The 19,832-nt window shown below is 31.0% G+C and overlaps 1 protein-coding gene and 1 non-coding gene across 2 annotated transcripts; both read right to left on the bottom strand.

Moving 5' to 3' along the window:
- Positions 1-3,492: 3,492 nt before the first annotated feature.
- Positions 3,493-3,572, bottom strand: TRNAL-UAG (transfer RNA leucine (anticodon UAG)). The gene has a single exon. It is a non-coding gene; the product is annotated as a tRNA-Leu (tRNA).
- A 3,463-nt stretch (positions 3,573-7,035) lies between these two features.
- On the bottom strand, positions 7,036-7,992 carry LOC11420383 (zinc finger protein ZAT10). Its single transcript, XM_003589048.4, has one exon. The coding sequence runs from the start codon at positions 7,861-7,863 to the stop codon at positions 7,165-7,167; it is 699 nt and encodes a 232-aa protein (XP_003589096.1). The 5' UTR covers positions 7,864-7,992; the 3' UTR covers positions 7,036-7,164.
- Positions 7,993-19,832: the final 11,840 nt, after the last annotated feature.

The following is a 19,832-nucleotide window of genomic DNA, read 5'->3' as shown; positions in this document are numbered from 1 at the left end:
GACTCATATGTCAGAAATGGTTTCTGACTAACTTGTGTTTGATGCCATTGAACCCATCAAAAAACCTTAGGAATTTGGTTTGTTCCAACTGAGCTTTTGTGTTTACGAGCGTTTTTTGCCGCCGTAAAACAAAGATTTTCTTGCGGTGAAAGAAATGAAAGTATGGCAATGAGTTTTAAACTCTAATGTTTGTTTGGTTTCAGCGTGACGATAATTAATTTTGTAAAATTGAATTGAGAGAAAAAATGATCTATGTAGGACAGAAAGTTTGGTTTTACTTAATGTGAAAATAATTGAACAATAAATTAAAATATAAAATGCAGTTTGAAGGTAAAATTATAAATTTTATCGGACGAAATCCATATGTGATATCTATTTCTAAAATGTGATCTTCACATGAATTTCATCCAATAATTATTTTTTATTACAATTATCCAATAAAAGATTGATTGTTAAAGGAAATGTTAAAAAGAAAGTGTCCAAGACATTCCTCAAAGCCTTAACAATTAACATAAAACAAACTAATAAACAAGTTAATACAACTGGTCAGACTTTTAAAAACGTGAGGACAAATTTAAAGAAACACATTGAGTAACATGGCTGCCCGGAGAATCCGTAGCTGTTAAGGATGAGGGTCGAGCCATGACAGATTGATATGGGTAGCGGCGGCTGGAATTGATCTGAATGAAGCTTCAAGCGTAGTTCTCGAGCTTCTCCTATGCCCTGAGGAACTTGGTCGGAATTAGTGTGTGCTGGAAAATTTACTTATATTTCCAAGTGAATCTTGCATTTATCTCCCGTTGCTCCCTTGAACAATCTATCCCTGGTTTTGTGACAAATATGTTAGAATTATGCTTTAATTTTTTTTTAAATTAGGGCTATCCTATTCAAGAAAAATCTGATTTCCAACCCAGCGTATTCACACTTTTCTTTAATAGTATTTGTTTAGTTTTAGGTTTAAATTAATCTATGTTTAGATAAAAAAAAAAATCCGACTCAATTTCAAAAGAAAAATTAAACAATAAAATGGAAAATAAAAATTACGTTTGAATGCAAAAATTATAAATCTTAACCCCAAATCAAAATCAATTATAATGAAAAACCTACAAATACACCAGAAACAATTTTAATTCTTTGAAATATCTTTTGTTATTCCAAAAGTAAATCCAAAGATGCACATAATTGTTCAACTAGCTGGCTAAGTGAAGTGAGTGAGGTGATGAAAGGTGTGTGTGGATGTAAAGAGTAAAGACGAGAGAGTTGGAATTTGGAAATATAGCATATGACACCGTGATTTGGAGACAGATGGGCACTCAGAGAACGTGTGAGGACTGAACAAAAGGTGTGTTGTGTTTGTGAGAAGTTTGTTGTTGAAGAAGCCAAATGTCATGCAATTCAGCTTCATGCCACCTTATACTGTGTGGACAACAACTACGCCACAACACCCATATGATTCCATAGATTTTATTTAATTGGTGAGTTTTAAGTGAATAAATTTTAAAATAGTTTAAGGGTCTTAATTGAAATAACTTAAAATTGAAGGGGCACATATAAAAAACAAGTTAGAGGGACTACAATCAACACATACCTCAAGTCAGATGTATCAAAATTTTAATGTAGTACGATTTATTTATAGATAAAAAAAGTTATACTAACAAGTGCAAATGGAGTACGATTTATTTATAGATAAAAAAATTATATTAACAAGTGCTATAAGAGCATTCACAAAGAAGACCCTCAACTTTGAGTTTTTAAATGAGTCTCATATGGACACATCACTTTTTAATATTTTTTTAATAATAGTACTTAATAGGTACTCAACTACTCCAATGAAGATCCTCTAACAAAAGGTCTAATAGGGTCCCACAAATATTATTTAATAGCCATGAAAATTATTATTTTAATAAAAAGTGATGTGAGCCCATTTAAGAATGGGGTCTTAAGTTAGACCTTGTATCTTTTAAGACCTCCAATTTTTTTTTTTCACAATGGAGTACCTATTAGGTACAAGGTCTTATTGTGAAGACCTCACCATTGTGGATGCTCTAAAGACATTGTTTAAGGAATATATTCAACAAAAATTGTCTTGAAAATATAAGTCAAATATCTGTCAAAGTAGTAATTACATCATTTTCTATAAAAAAAAAAAAAAATGTTTCTTTTAAATGCTTAAACAATGTCCTTGGAGCATTTGTTAATGTTTTCTTAGTTCGTGATCGGTCAGAATTTTGGCGACTGATCCGTATTGCATTTCTAATCATTTTGTTCATTTCACTTTTTCAACAGGTGGTTCAACATTGCGCCGATCGTTTCTGCAACTCCTTTGGCTTCTATGTGTTTGAGTTTTGTGGAATGAACGAAATAATAGGTTTTTTAGCAACAAGGAAAATAATATTCATCAATTGTTGGAGAAAGTAAAAATTCATTTGAATTGGTGGATGAAATCGGCTAATGACATTTATGTGTTAGGGGTTCATAGTTGATTGTTATGCCCGCTTGCTTGTCTCGACATTGGTTAGCCTATTTTTTTTTATGGTTCTATGTTTGTAAACTATTACCGTCTTCTTTTGATACACCTTATGCTTCAGAAACGATGTTAATATATATTTCATCTTAAAAAAACATTTTCTTAAAAAAAATACCTATAAAAAACAATTCCACTAGGTAAGGGATTGTCTCACTTTGGAGAAGAAGAGTCACTTGATTCTCTATCTTCCTATCTTTTTTTTTTACAAACAAAAACTCATATTATTTTATTCCTTAAAATAGTAGCAATACAAGATGGAATCAAATTGAAAACGTGGTGACGAGCACACAATTTTGCCTCCCTTGCTAAGCAATGGGCGACCGAATTCGCTTGTCTTCTAACAAAATTTATCTTAAAGTTTGGAAATTGTTGTTATAGGATTCTACATGCGGTAATAATATTGTAAAATTCGGCTTGATTTTTAGTCCTATCACTTATGCTGTCAACCACTAATTTACAATCTAGTTCTATGTGCACATGAGATAGTCCCAAACTTCCCAACCAAAATATAGTTTAAAATCTTCCTATCTTTTTTAATCACCATTCTTTTTTTTTTTTTCCACTTATTTTTCCCATTATCTGGGCTAATGTTTGATAAAAAATAGTAGTAGGTGGTAGATAAGTTGTGTTTGATAATGTTTTTCTTTTTGAAGGGAAGTGTTTGATAAAGTTAATGATCTAGTTCATTAAATAATGATATTTTTAATTAATATATGTGCACTTGAAAATAATTTTTTTCTTTCAAATAATGCACAATGATTTTATTTTTTTTGATAAATTACTGGTATTTTTCTTCTTTTTTTATAAATTAATGGTATTCTTTTTTAGATGCCTGTAATTTGTAAAAAAAAAAAAAAAAAAAAAAAAATACTCATAATTGACTTGTGGGAATTCTTTTTTAGATGCCTATATAACGTGGGAATTTTTCCGTTCTGCATCGCATCATATGATGAAAACAAAAAAATTGACGGCTGTGGGATTTGAACCCACGCCCTTTCGGACCAGAGCCTAAATCTGGCGCCTTAGACCACTCGGCCAAACCGTCTTTGACGTTCAAGAACTTCTGTACAAATATATAAATTCGACTAACGTTTTAAAACTCCCCTAATTTTTTTGTCTGTATTTTTTTTATTATTAAATGCTGACTTTGCTTCATTGATTCTTTGTTTTTATTTCATGTATACCTGTTAATGTTATGTAACCTTTTTATCCCTTAATTTTCATGATGAGTACTTTTTACATGTTTTTTAAATGGATTAAGTTTCATTGCTAAACATTATTTATATCAAGTAGCGGTTGATTGCTCTCATAAAGAAATGCATCAAATTTAATTCTTATGTTATCGTTTTTGGCGTGGCCTTTTTTATTTTAAAAAAGACATGATATAATCTGTTTATTATATTCAAGAGTAGAAAATCATTGGCGTATAATATACTACTAGGAATTAACTAGAATTAGAAAACGTGCGCATCCAAAAAGTTGCATCAAATTCAAAGTCCACGCATTAAGCATGGTATAGTACTATAGTTAGCTTAATCACCAGTTAATTACCATGAGAATAAACGTTCTAGTATGAACACAATAAGGGTATACTATACCTTAATTAACTTTTCTCTCTTACACGCAAAGGGTATTTGGCCTAAAATTGGGCACTTTCTTAGCTAACTAGAGACGGTTTTATCTATGTCCATTCTTATTTTAATTTTGGATCATGCTTCATAAGTTCATGCATCTGAAGCAAAGTGAGGGTGATGTATATAACGTAGCAATTATGTGGTAAGTAATTGACACGTACAATATACAAAGTAATTACACGGCAAGAAATTCAGATTCCTTTTCTTTTACATCATACACATGTAAAAACAAGACTCAATTCCTTTTCTTACTGTACCTCATAAGCACACATGTTAAACGTACCACACCTCATTATTTAATGTTGGTGGAAAGATGATTGGGGTTTAGCAATCTTAGACAATTTATTTTCAATGACGTGGCACGATTTTAAAAGGACATATAGGAAATGAGAGAAAAGTATAAGCATCAAAGTTCATGTATATTGAAATTAAAATAGTACAAGTAAAGGTAATGACTATTCCGAGGATAAGTAAGTGTACGTATATTTGTCATCAACCTAGTTTGATCACAATGGGTAAATGCCAAATTTCGTTCTTATCTATAAACATCCTTATCCTAGATTGAAACTTCATCATTTGGGATAAAAACAATTTTTTTTTTTATTGAATTTTACTTGTTACTTTTTGGTCAAGGAACATTACTTTTTTTTTTTTGAGAGATGGTCAAGGAACTTTACTTGTTTTTAAAATAAAGTAAAATAGGATATCAATAGTATATATATAAATTAAGGTTTTTTATGTCACGTATCAATTTCACGTTTATTCGCAATATTTTTATTATTTTTTATTTTTTTCAAAATTAATATTTAATTTAGCATAAATATCTTAACAAACTTTTGATCTTATCTATTAAATATTTTACTTAACTTTTTTATTGAATTCCTAATATTTTATGTAACAGAAATATCTCAACAAATTACATATGATACCTTCAACTATAAATCTTCAATCAATCAATCAATCACATATATATAAACTAAGGTTTTTATGCCACGTGTCACTTTCACGTTTATTCGTATTATTTTTATTATTTTTTTATTTTTTAAAACCAGTATTTAATTGGGCATAAATATCTCAACAAATTTTTGATCTTATCTATTAAATATTTTACTTAACTTTTTCATTGAATTCCTAATATTTTATGTAACAGAAATATCTCAACATAAATAATACAAATTCCTAAAAGTTAATTTTATTCTATATGTGTTAATATTTTTACTAAATCTAATTAATTTTATCTTTATGTGCATCTATAAATTTACGAGTAGTTATAATATGGTAAATTTTATTATATTTGTGTGTATTTATTAAGATATTCATCCTATACCAATCCGTGATAAATTTTATTTGCGGATATCAATAATATATTTTTTTTTATCTGTTTAACCGGGCAATGCCGGGTAAATACATTTTTTTTTTTATTTTTAAGAAAACCGGGTAAATACACTAGTAAGAAGGAAAAATAAAATATGATACGCACTTTACATGCGAGAAACGCTCGGATCATGAGAATGATATTAATGAGGTTATAGGACTTGAAGTTGAGGAGTTTTTGTGTGTTATATAAACAAGAATTAGATAACTTTTTGGTGTAAATGGATATATCAAATTTCATTTTGCTTTTAGTTTCTCTGTAAAATGTATCATTCATATGTTTGAATAAAATTCTAACACATGTTTTAAATATTATAACAATCTCTTCCATAAAGATTTAATTTATTTTTTTTTAACAAAATATCAACAATTTAGGAGTTGGAAGTAGTGATGATCACGGTTTAAGCGACTCATTCAATCTGATGACCAAAATTAATTCAACGTATTTTATCAAACTCGTTAGATTCGAATCTTTAAACATGTAAACCTACGAACCTAACTTGTTAAAAATATTGTTCAAATTTTTCGTTTTTATAGTTTAAATTTTATGTTAATTTTAAATGTACTCAATCAAATAAAAATCTAATGTTGATATTCTCGTAAGAGAATAGTTACACAGATTTTATTGACCCATCTATGAAGAATTTGATAGTTCACTCAAGTTAAGAGGTAACTAAGTCAAGAACTAATTTACGCCACGCATAAAAATTGGTGCACCATAAAAATGATCACTAGAAAATTGTGGAGCAAATTAGGTATGAGTTCCGTTAATTGATACTCCAAAACATTGTTTAAAGAATCAATGAATAAAAATTATGTCTTAAAAATTAAAAAAAATGTTAAGGTTAAAGGAAAAAATTATACCATTTTAGTTTGTTCAAAAAAAAAAAGGTTAAAGAAAAAAATTATAAATGCATATATTTAACACATTGAAATATAAAAAAAAAAAAAAAAAAAAAAAAAAAAAACATCCATAAAGAAAAATATAAAAAACAATTATTTCTACGTAAAAATTATTAATTATTTTCATTTTTAACAAACGTCTTTAGCAAGACCCACCAAGTACACCATTTTCTTCAAGGACTTTCTTGTTGCTTATCAAAGCCATTAAGCACTTTTTGATATTCTCCGATAGATATTTACTCTTTAGAAAAGAAAAAAAAGAGTGAAGTACAACTATTATTGGTAGGCAATATTATAACTGTAAAAACCGTCAGCAATACTCACAGAAACAGAATCATGCGCAACTAGTTTCAAGTTTCAACTGAACTCAAACAGAAACAGAAACACTCAACCACGCCACTCTGTTCCACTGTTTCATGTGTCATCATAATTATCCCATTTCACACCCATTTTACCCACCTAATCAATCATTTCACAAAAATAAGTAAATCAATAAAATTTAATAAATAAATAAATTGAATTGCAACCAAGTAAATTACAAATCTTAAGCATAAAAAAAAAAAAAAAAAAAAAAAAAAAAAAAAAAAGAGTCCAAAGAAAGAAATGAATCCCCCAACCCAAACTTTATACAAAATCATATAATCCTAAAAATTTTCCAAATAAGAAATAAAATAAACTTGTCTACTAATCTTTCACTAAAAGTAAATCTACATCTCAAATAATTCATCACTGAAAATTCGGAATTTCAATCTTGGGCACCACGAAAACACGAGCTTTCTTCTTCATCATAACAGGATGAGGACTTTCAACTTCATCTTCTCCAACCTTATTAGCAAACTCCGGAAAAGCCGGGATATTCAGATCGAAATCACGTTGATGACTATGTGTGGATCCCATACCTTCAGAGACAGTTACAGCAGAAGCACCACCACCAACAACACCTTCATAGTGACAACGTTTGTGTCCACCCAAAGCTTGTCCTGTCGGAAACGACCTATGACAAATCGAACACTCATGAGATCTAACACCACCACCGTTTGTGTTGGCTGAGCTTGTGGTAGCAGCTGAGGAAGTTGATGGATGATCATCACCACCGCCACCGACGGAGTTTTTCCGGTGACTTGCTTTGTGTCCACCGAGCGCTTGATAAGAAGAAAACTCTTTATTACAAACAGAACATTTGTAACTGAGTTTGGTGTTGTTGTTGTTGTTGTCAATGGTTGTTGGTGGTGGATTCAAAGGATTGAAATCGTGGCGGTTGGTGTGGCCACGAGCAAGCATGATGAGACAAAGAGCGAGATATTCTTCTTCAGTGCATGAACGTGAACGTTTAGAACGTTTACGTTTAGTCCATGGAAGATTTGGTTCATCGAAGGTGAATTTAGGGGTAGTAGAAGTGGGTGAGTTAAGTGCTTCTAGAGCCATTGATAGAAAGAGATAGGTATTGAAATTTTTGAGATGAGTTTTGGTATGAGTGGAAATGAGTGTGAGTGAGCTCGGTTTATAAGGAGGTGAGGATTGAAGTGGAAGTTGCGTGACAAGTGGTGAGCAAGTAAGCGCGGTGGGCAAGCTAAATACAACAATCAATTAATTGATTAAAATAGAATCTGAAATACAGGTGGATATTATAGTGGAGCACGTTTAGGGTGAGTTTCTTGGTGGCCAAGGGTGATGACCTTAAGTCGGTCAAATAAAGTGTAATAACACCATGGGACTCAAGGTTTTTTTTTTTTTTTTTTTGCCTCACATTCGCATAGTTGAGAGATTCGTGACCGTCTGATCTTATTTTCTGATGTTTTTTGTAGTCAAATTTGCACGTATTTAGAAGATGTACGAATGTTCAATCGAGATTAAACGATCCACAAAATAAATAGATTTTAAATTTTTCTAAAAACTAAATTTATTGAAATTTGTTCATGGTACATCTTAAATCAATTGAAAAAGATGTCGAGATTGTTAATAGACATGACAATGGGGCAGAGTGGGGACGAGTTTTACTTTCTCTGTCCCCATATCATACTCTCATATATTTACTCGTTACCCTACCCATACCCAGCAGAGATGAGAAATCAAATTTCATTTTCGTTCACGAAGGGTTCGGGTATTCCCCGTAGTGGATAAACTTTTTTTTAATAAAAAAATATTTTTTAGCCTTAGTCGCAATGTTGTAATTCATTATACAGCAAAGAGATGACGGCGATCGATGGTTATGATGATGGAGAATAGAGAGGTCGAGATTGTGAGATATGGAATGAAAAAAGAGAGAACTATCATAAGTGTCTGTCAATCGAAAGTCTGAGACTCTGGCTGTGTGATTGAAATAGTTTTGAGTTTGAGTTTCTATTTATATAAAAGTGATAATAAATTGACTTTCAACATTCGGGACGAGTTTGGTATGAATTTGGGTTTGGAGTGGGTACATATATCCCTGTTATCCGTCCTGTACCAGTATTTTGAAATCGGAGAAACCCAAACTCATACTCAAACACAGTCAAAGCGGAGAAAACCCGTTAAATTGGGTTTAGTTCAGGCGGGTATCCGCATGTATGTGTTTTGTTGTCATATCTAATTGTTAAGTTGCACGTCGTGAACGAGATTCGTAAATTTTCAATCACTATCATTATTTTCGTAAATTTTCAATTATTATTATCATTTTATCTATCTAATTTTTTTATCAAAGCTTTAAATCCGAACAGTCCGATCAAAATCAGACGATGGTAGATATTGTAACTTCCCTAATGCCCTAAAGCGTGTAGTCTTACTATAGTGAATTGAGGTTCGAGAATAAGTCATAAGGCACTCGCACTGACATTGAGAGAAGTGGAGAAGGGACTGAGAAAGTACTACACCAAGTTGTGGGGAGTGAAATTTGAAGGAAGACTAGTTCCAAATTCCAAAAGAAGTTTCTAGTCAATATTCTGAATAAAGTACAAAAGAAAGGTTCTTGTTTTTGTTTTTATTTAATTTTGAGGGGTCTAAGTAATGTGAATGAATGCGGTCACAGATAAGGATCTCATTTCAATAGCAGCCGGCACGCTACTGTACTCCTACTACTAACAACTAACTATGCAAAATGCAACTCAACCAACGACTTTTCTAATTATCAACAATTTTATGGACCGACCTTAAAGAAAGCCTTACTATATATATTGATTTAATTTACATTTTGCAACTTGGAATGTGAATAGTGATGGGTGATTAATTCATTGCTTGTATCCTATGAATTATTCCACTTGAAATTGGATGGAATTCTCACGTCAAAGATAGAGTAGTGTGAATTAAGACAAATGCAAATATATTTTATATAAGAATAATAGAATATGGTGTTGTGGTTGATACAAATTGCATCACGCATTTAAGATAGAGGCACGCTATCAGCATTTGAGATGTGGTTTGATTTGTTACACGGTAGGTAATGGGGTAATGAGAAAAAGAGGAACAAAAAATCATTCATTTCACATGGGAGAGTTTTCTTGTTGGGGTGTATGTACACTCTCATGTCACCAAGTGGAGTAGACTTCCACTGGCAGTGGCACATTACATGTAATGTTCATTATAACTTTAAATCTTGATTCTCTCCTACACCATACCATTTATCTCGTGATTTCTTTGTCTTCCATCTTACTATCACCTCCTCTCTTTCTCACTTTTCTTGTATGTCAAGTGTGAGGTAGAAGGTTTATGTGAGTTAGAAAAGTGAATATCGAACAACATACAAGAGAGAGGATATATATTAATATATGTAACGTCTTATAAGTTTTCGGTGAAAATATGATATCCAATTTACTTGTTTGTTTGCTCTTAATCCAATTTGATGAGACTTTCCTATTAACTAAACAACAACATCAAAGTATATGGTTTGATGAAGAGTATTAGCTTCTTATATCGAATCCCAACTTGATAAAAGTGGTCAAACAACAAGTCTCGTTGATGATGAACACTAACGACGATGCAGCATGCGTAAATAAAAAATTGCATTTTGTTATTTAATTACACAATTTTTATGTTTCAAATAGCACTTTGTAGCCATTTTGCAACATTTGAACAACACTTAAAAGATTTCGACCAATGAAACGTATAAGAGTAATATTCGCAACACTCTCTTTACAACACCATCTTTAACGCTCATTCTTTTATTTAGTGAAACCAATGTAACTCATAGCACCTTATGTGGATTCTATTTCCAAAGTGTAGGCTCCACGTTAATTTTATTCAATAAAAGAGTGAGTGTTGAAAAGAGTGTTAAAAAGAAAGTGTTGGTAGCACTCCTCAAAATATAAAGCATATGAAATTGGTTTCAAACTTGAGTGACTTTTAATTGCAATAGTTTCATTTCTTTCAAAAAAAAAAAAAAAAAAAATTGCAATAGTTTCATTGCCTTCTAGTGCAATTTGTGCTCCACTCGCGATTCTGTCTTTGGAAATATAAGTTGTTGAGTTTTTGAAAAGATCTTGATCATGTCATATGGTTCCAACAAAAAGATGATGATCGATGTCTATGGTGATGAATAGGGGTGTATATGGATTGGGTCAATACAGAAAATTCGGTGAAATCCATTCAATAAACCCAAAAAAATGGATTGGACTTGGTAATTGGGTAAATATGGTTTCTCAAAATGGAAAACCCATAAAAATAAATGGGTTTCGGGTATCCGAAAAATCGACTTACCCAATAATGTCAATATTTTTTATCTTTATTTTCATAGGGTAGAAGAAAAATACTAAAGGTGTCTCCGTGAGCTCAACTCAGTTGGTAGGAACAATGCATAATATATGCAGGGACGGGAGTTCGAACTCTGTCCCCACTCCTCTACATTAAAATGTGTGAGCTTCAGCCAATAGGCTACTTGACAAAAAAAAATACTAAAGGTTATGGTCATAAACCAAGTTATATTTCAAAACATACACATGGTATCCTATGTAACGAAAATCAAAACATGTTAAATTACAAATCAAGATGTTACACTTTTTGCTTATTTTAATACTAATGCAATTTAATGTCATACAACTTTAGTTTGTTGCAAGTATTTTATAATGGAGTTTATTATTTGATATTATTATTATTCTATGATGCATAAAGTTATAGTAAAAATAAGTTAACCAATTTTTAAAAAAAAATTAAAAAGTAGAGTAATATTTAAGAAAAATTATGAGTACTTGTCATTTAGTCATTTAATAATAATAAAAAATTGGTTAACCAATTACCAACCCAACTCAGAAATTAGCAAGTGACTATTTTACCTCACCCAAATTGGAGTACCTATATGGTTCAGTTTTGGGTTTGGTCAAACCCAACTCAAACCGACTCACATACACACCTAGTGATGGAGAAGAGAGAGATCGAGGGTTTGAGATGTGGAAGGCGGAGAGAGAGAATTTAGAGAAGTGAACGTCGTCTGAAAGACTGAGACTTTGACTATGTGAGTTAAATGATTTAATTAGAATTTAAGTTTCTATTTATATAAAAGAGATAATAATTTGATTTATTTACATTCATGACGAGTTTGTGTATGAGTTCGAGATTGATACTTATATCCCAATTACTTGTCCCCTATCTGTGTTTTGAAACTTGAAAAAACCCAAACTCAACCAAAGCGAGAAAAATCTATCAATTTAGGTTTGGTTCGGAGCTTTGTTATTATGCTCTAATAGTCACCATTTTTTATGAATGGACAATACATCTTGAAAATTGTAAAGTGTTAGACAAAGTGGTCGATTCATTAACTTTTATGTAACACATTAATTGAATTTGCATTCCTGCATTTTAATCTCACACCAATGTCAGTGTCACTTCATAATACGTCCCCAATAAAATTGCAATTGTAGACAATTTTTTTTTTGAAGAAAGCAATTGTAGACAATTTATTGATTAGATAACTTAAATTCCATAGATAAATTAGTTCTAATGAGATGATATTTGTGTGAGATCAACGTGAAACATTTTAAGTGTAACCAAACAAAACGTGAAACATTTTAATCTTTTTTTCTTTTTAAATTCTGTATCCAATCCAAAGATTGATTAGTAAAACATTTTAATCTTAAATAACAGAAGTTAAAATAACGATCATTTCAAATACATCTTATAATTCTAGTGATACTAATTTATAAAAATAAAAGATTTTTATGAAAATTCTTACCGTTTTAAGGATCAATTTGTATATTCAATCAAAATATTATTCAATTAAAAAAGGTAAAAAAGAAAGGAAAAAAATCCCTCCAAAAAGGCTTAAGTCACTGCTTACCTATTGTGTGCTGGATATTTATGTTCTTTCTTCGGGAACCAGCAGCTAAACCTTTTTTATTAGGCAAAAAGCCAAACTATTTTTTTTTCTGTTGCCAAGCAAGCAGCCAAACTTAAACAAATACTAATATATTATTGATTATCTAGAATATAAAAGTAATTAAATATCAAATCAATTAATATTAGTTAAAGATAAACATGTGATTAGGTTAACAATTAGGGGCGAGGATAGATTAGATTTTTTTTTTTTGAAAGATGGATAGATTAGATTTTGTAAAGTATGAGTTTGATCTACTTTAATAATGTTCAGAAAAATGCAAACAAGTATTTTTAGATATCATAATTTAAGCAAGTAAAAGATGTAATTTTTGTATAAAAAGTATTGTAATTGTTACTTTGACAAATGTTTGATTTATCATTTCAAATCCATTTTTCTAATTGCTAAAGTTTTTTTTTAAGTAGTTTAGGAGCTAGAGCTCACATATTTTAAATGTGGAGAAGTGAGATGTTCGAGATTCAAATCCAAACCCTTACATATAATATGAAAATATTTCTACCAACTGAATTAAGCTCACAGGGATCCTTGTTAAAGTTTAACTCTATAGATCGAGTAGACATACATGCCTTATCAAGACAAATAACGTCACATATGCAAAATATCCGTTTTGCTATTTTTTTTTTAGTTTTAAATGTTTTTTTTTTTTTTTTGTCAAGATCGATTTGAAATGCATTGTTATTGACTACATTAACCCTATCTAGCTAATTGAGAAAAAAAAAAAATCATATTATGTCTTCCATGTGTTGGTAGTGCCATATACATGCATCACACACCTTTTTTTTAACAATAGTACTTTAAAGCTTATGGTTTAGGTCTTTGAATCTCTTTTGTTTTAAGTATCGGTATTCCAAGTGACATACTATTATACTGTGCTAACCTTTATTGTTGAAAGAACTTCAATTTCTGGAGTGGGAAAGATCTTTGATTCATTTAAAATTTCAATAAAGATTTCAGTTGCCTTTTCTAACAGAAAATATTCCATTATACCATACACTTTTTTTTAGAGGATAATATCATACACTTATACTACTTGCCATTTCCTCTCTTATTAACTCTGCCTATCTGAATTCAAAAACAAAAACAAAAAAACTCTGCCTATCTTTAAAAAAAATAAAAAAAAACTATGCTGCCTATCGTAACCAATTGGCCACCTTAGCGATTCGTTCTCCCAATCATTTTTACTCCTTCCCACCCCAAAAAGCATAAAATAACCTCAACCTAAGTTAAATTATGATTGATAAAACTAATGCAAGTTAACTTACGTTTACGTTAGATATCAATATGAGTTAACGTACGACAAACTCCAACGTAAATTAAGTCACGTTGGGTTGCATTCAAATACAACTAGTAAAAGTGTGGCCTAATTGAAGCTCCTTCTCTATTGGTTTTATTTATTGAAGCCTCTAATTCCTCAACTATTCCACGTGCAGTAGTTGTTTCAATGCAAATGCGTACCAGAAGATCATTGACTTGCTGAAGAAGTGCGGCCTTGTAAAAGAATTTAATTAAATGTTAGCAGAGCTTCGAAGAAGTTTCAACATAAAAAATCAACATGATAAGTTACCTTAAATTTATCTTTGTTATTCTCGAAATGCGAAAATTCTCTGCTTTTGTCTTGTCTCATAATTAGGGATGAGCATGGTTCGGTTTGGAATGAAAACATAATCGAATTCAACTGAACTGGTTGATAAATTTAAAGCTTAATAGCAGTTTTAACCCCTTAACTTTCTCAAAGTTGCGATTTTGGCCCCCTAAAAAAAAAATTACAAAATCGCCCCCTAAATTTTGCATATGTTGGCATGTTGCTCTTTTCTTCAATTATTATGGTTGTTGTGGAATGAAAGAAACAACAGATTGTTCAACAACATAGCAACACCTATTGAGCAGTTATTCGATAAAGTAAAATTTCATTCGTTGTGGTGGCTTAAAGCCAACAAAATCACTTTTGTGTACGGTTCTCAAAGTTGGTGGTCGAACCCTTTATATTGTTTGGGTATTGACTGACTTTTCCTTGTAATTATACTTTGTGACAGTTGTCTTTACCGGGGTGGAACATTTTAGTACACCTTGTACTAAAGCGTTTCCATCACTGAAGTTATAATATTTCATTTTTATTTCTCCAAAAAAAAAGTTTTGCATATGTGGATGTTTTGGCCCCGAAGGTCAATTTTGACTCGGTCCACGCTGACGTGGCACCCTAAGTGAGGTGCCAAGTGTTATTTTTTTTTACCAAAAATTGGTCTTTGGGGGTCAAAACTGCTAAATTGTATTTTTTTTCTTAAGGGGCCAAAATCGCAACTTCGTGAAAGTTAAGGGCCGAACACTGTAATTAAGCCTAAATTTAAAAGGGTTAAATATGTTTTTAGTCCCTATAAATATACCAATTTTTTGTTTTAGTCCTTATTAAAAAATTATTCAACTTTTAGTCACTAAAAATTTTCAATCACTACATTTGATCCCTATTTTTAAGTTAATTTTAGTATTATTTTTTTTTTTTATTGAAATTGTGCAGATATGTGTAGAATATTATAATGATCTTTAAAAAAAAATAGAATTTTTTAACAAAACAAATTAAATATGAATTTGTACCCGTAAAAAAAATATAAAAATTCATATTAAATTCATGTTTTGTTAAAAAATTATAATTTTTTTTGGAGTGATCCTTATAATATTATGAATTTTTATGCAAAATTTTATTCAAAAATATTAATCCTACATATGAGTTTACTTTGAAGGAGAGACCAAAAGTGAAGATGAAAATTTTTTAGGGGACTAAATGTTGAAGTAAAATTTTAGAGAGATTAAATCGAAAAGTTGGTATATTTACATGGTCCAAATACATATTTAACTCAATTTAAAATAACTGAACCGAACCGAACTAAATCGAAATGTTCCAAACCGAACCGAACTGTTCTGAAACCAAACTAAACTGTCATTATTAGAACCATTGGAAAAAAAAATATAAAATACCAAACAAAATCGAATTTTAGAAGGTAAAACCTAACTTAACTAAACCGAACTGTTTCGAACCAAATCGAACTATTTTAAACCGAAATCAACTGTTATTATCGGTACTATTGCTTATTAGGTGAACAAAGAGATGGAAAACCTTGCACTTTATTCATATATACAAACCAGAGACCTTTCCAACTTCTCAAAATAATATTAATCAATTTTTTATGGGACAAAACTATTAATCATAAACAAGTCGATAATTCGTTTTTTCATCAAGTCATCCATTTTATGAAGAAACGTTAGAAACTAAGCATGCAAGTACTAATAATTTTTGCTATGTTACAGAAGTTACCAAGAAGCAAAGCAAAACGACAATTTCAGAATTATTTAAATGTAATCCAAGGCAATCTTAACTCACATTGGGGGTATTTTAGATAGTTTGGGATGAGAATGAGTAAAAATGATTGGGAGAAGAGCAATTTGATCTCTAGCAAGAAGATTGCTTTTCTGACATTGAGAAGTTCACAATGATACTTGTAAATGACCTAAAAGTCCCCGGCAGCAGTTAATTACTGTTTGTCAAACCGGTGGTGGTTAAATGCCGCTGGAAATTGATTTTCTGCACATGCCCACTTGTTCTGCAACCAACTTCCATTTTTTAATTGCTTTTCTGATTTTTTAATTTTGCAGTAAACACGCAACACATCACATAACAAATGGAAGGATCTTGTAAAACAAGAAGAAGAAAAAATGAAAGGAAACAAATTAATCTGAAGTAGTATGTTTTCACCCTTCTTCATCGATTCCTTCATCGTTTCAAACACCAAACACCAATAATCCCTCTCTATAATGGAATCAAGCAATATTTTGGAATTTTTCTGAATTAGCTTGAACAGAGTTTCACAACACAAATATCAGTGAAAGTATTATTGGGTAAAAGTTTAATTGGGTGTTTGAAAAACAATCAATGTTTCAATATGTTCTTCCATGCTTAACGGCCTCACAAACGATCCTTGTACATCAATTCTAATTTCCGGACCGATCTCCTTTTCTCCGCCAATCGCCTCAGAGCACGAATCCGACTTCGTTTTAAACATCTATGATTCATGTTGGTACAACGAATCCAGCTTGGGTTAGATCCAGTACTGCTTGAGGATGCCATACTTTTAAATTTACAGTTGAAGAACGAAGAGAAAGGATTGTTGAGGGTTTCTATGAACATGAATTAAAACGAAGAACAAAAGCAATTAAAGAATGGAAGTTGGTGGCAGAACAAGTGGGCATGAGCAGAAAAACAATTTCCAGCGGTAGTTAACTACCGTTGAGGCCAGCGGCAGTTAACTACCGCTGGTTTGGCAAACGGTAGTTAACTGCCGTCAAGGGCTTTTAGGTCATTTACATGTGTTATTGTGAACTTCTCAATGTCAGAAAAGCAACTTTCCTCTAGCAATTCCCTCTTTGGCCCATCTATTAGGCCAAGGCCTAGATCAAACTTCATAATTCTTTCTGAAAATTACTCTTTACGCACCTTCGATTGCTCACAAGCATCTCAAACTTTTGAAAATACCCCTCAGAAGTTACGAACCATTCGCCTATGAACAGGAGTTAGGAACCATTCAGGATTTTGATGCATTTGCAATATGCATTTGAAGCATTTTCAAACCAATTGCCTCTAAGGTTGTTTTTTGTTAAATTGAATCAAATACTAGAAAACAATCTTATTGAAGTTTGAATACTTGCATATGTTAGTTCCACCAATCATTTTTACAAGCAGTTTTGGTATCAAAGCTGCTAGACATGTTGCAAATGTTTCCAAGTCCCGCATCAACAAACGGTTCCTGTTCGTAGGCGAACATGTTGTAACTTCTAATAAATGTATCTTTGAACGTTTGATGTGCTTGTGAGCAATCCAAGGTGCCTAAAAAGCAATTTTCATCTTTTTTTTAACAAGACTTTCATAATTTAGCCCAAAACTAACACACATCTTTTTTTTAACTGTTACTTTTCGCACCCTAATTATTTCTCACATGCTCTATTTTTTTTTATTTTATGAAAATGCTTATGAGATTTTTGGATTCTATAATCCGAATTGAGTTTTCCCTTGTTTTGGGGTGAAAAATGAGTTGTTCACCGATTCGAATTATATAATCCGAACCGAACACCCTACAAAATAGGGAGCATTCCTTGATTTTTCTCGGATTATAAAATCCGAACATCCCCTAAACATCATTATTCAGTGGAAAAACAATTTGAATTATATAATATGAAATGCATCAGCATAAATTTTGAACATGTTTATGACATGGATAACCAGTTTAAGGGTCATATTAATCTTCCTAACCTTCATCATTCTGTTTTAGGTCATTGTTAGTTGTTCCTAGTAAAAAAATCTAATTTTTGAGCTACTTGATCAGATTGCTCCGGAACATTTCCAAAAAATCAAAAAAAAAATCAAGGATCAAGAATCTCTTAGATGAAACTTCTTACCGAACTCCACCTCTCAAAATTCAAAATTCCATAGTTAAAACCTATTTTCCAATTTTTTTATTTTATTAATCATATTCTGAGAAAAATTCGAAAAAATTGCATTAGTTTTATTTGATTTTTAGATTTTTCCTATGATATTTTTATTTTTTTTAATTTGACATGTTTTTACCATTTTTTGCTTTTTTTTGTTGTTTTTACAATTGCTCAAGTGAGATAGATTCTTATCGCTACTTATATACAAAGCATATTTTTGGTATTCCTGCCTCATCTCCATCCCCATAGTGGTTATGGAGAAGACAAAGACAAAGACCGTGGTAGTGAGATGTGAAAGGAGAAAAGAGAGAACTAGAGAAGTGAGTGTCGCCTGACAAATTGCCACTTTGATTGTGTGAGAGAAATGATTTAAAGTTTGAGTTCCTATTTATACAAAAGGGATGATAAATTGATTTTCTACAATCCAGACGGGTTTAGGTATGAGTTCGAGGTGGGTACTTCTATCCCCATTACCCGTCCCGTACTCATGTTTTGAGATCAAAGAATACCCAAACTCAGTCAAACCGAAAAAAATCCATCAATTTGGGTTTGGCTCGGATGGGTACCCACGAGTATGAGTTTTGTTGTCATGCCTAAATAATAGGAAACTCAATTAGATTTTCAATCTTATCACAACGAATATAAGCTAAAATTAAGGAAAGTGATATACACACAAAAATTAACATTTACTACAATTTTTATCATTATGGGTACATAAAAATTAAATACCACGATATAAACACTACTAATATGTGTTAAATACCTCAATTGGATTCTCTATGTTATATACCGCCAACCTCCTTATCCAAACAAATGGACTCCCAATCAATCCAAGAAATTTTCCTATTATCCTCACACCCACACAATAAAAAAAACGAATTAAAAAGAGATCATAGAGGAGATGATACCTGAAGGAGCTTTGAAGAAGGAAAGATCATAGACTAGTAATGAGATCAAGACAGACTTTAGAATTAAACAAATGACAAATTTTATTTAAGTGATAGGTCATAGTATAACATTTCATGTGTATATTAGAAATCACGCAAATTATAAAAAATGGATAACTGAAATAAGTGATATATTATAGCCTAACATTTCATGTATATATTATAGAAATCACGCAAGTTAAGAAAAATTGATAACTGAAATAAATATAATGACGATTATTTATCTAAATTAACTAACCAATAGTGCACTTTCATTATCATAAATAAGTGAAAAATAATAACTTTTGAAGTAATGCACATAGTATTAAGTAGAAGGTACAATTAAAAAATAATAATTAAAACTACATTAAAAATTGCATGACACTTTTGTGACACTAATTTTTATTTTATTTTTTATAGATAGACGAAATTGTAAAGTCATTATAAACTTACACATGCAGGTGGAGGTGTCGGAATTTGAACCTTAGTCATGTTATCCGGCATAACAATTTAAACATTTTTGTCAGTTGAGTTAAGACTTGTTGCAATATTTTAAATGTGAAGTTACGAGAGTGTGCATTTTATTGCATTATTTATTTATAAAAGAAAAATTATCTACAAACAATCATACACCTATTGAATTGCATGAGAGAGGGAGAGAGATAATATATTAGTAATGTGATAAGAAGAAAAAG

The sequence above is a fragment of the Medicago truncatula genome, chromosome 1 (assembly GCF_003473485.1).
Source record: "Medicago truncatula cultivar Jemalong A17 chromosome 1, MtrunA17r5.0-ANR, whole genome shotgun sequence".
Classification (NCBI taxonomy): Eukaryota; Viridiplantae; Streptophyta; class Magnoliopsida; order Fabales; family Fabaceae; genus Medicago; species Medicago truncatula.
The sequence above is the reverse complement of the archived record's forward strand: the minus strand, read 5'-3'. Positions and strand labels throughout refer to the sequence as shown.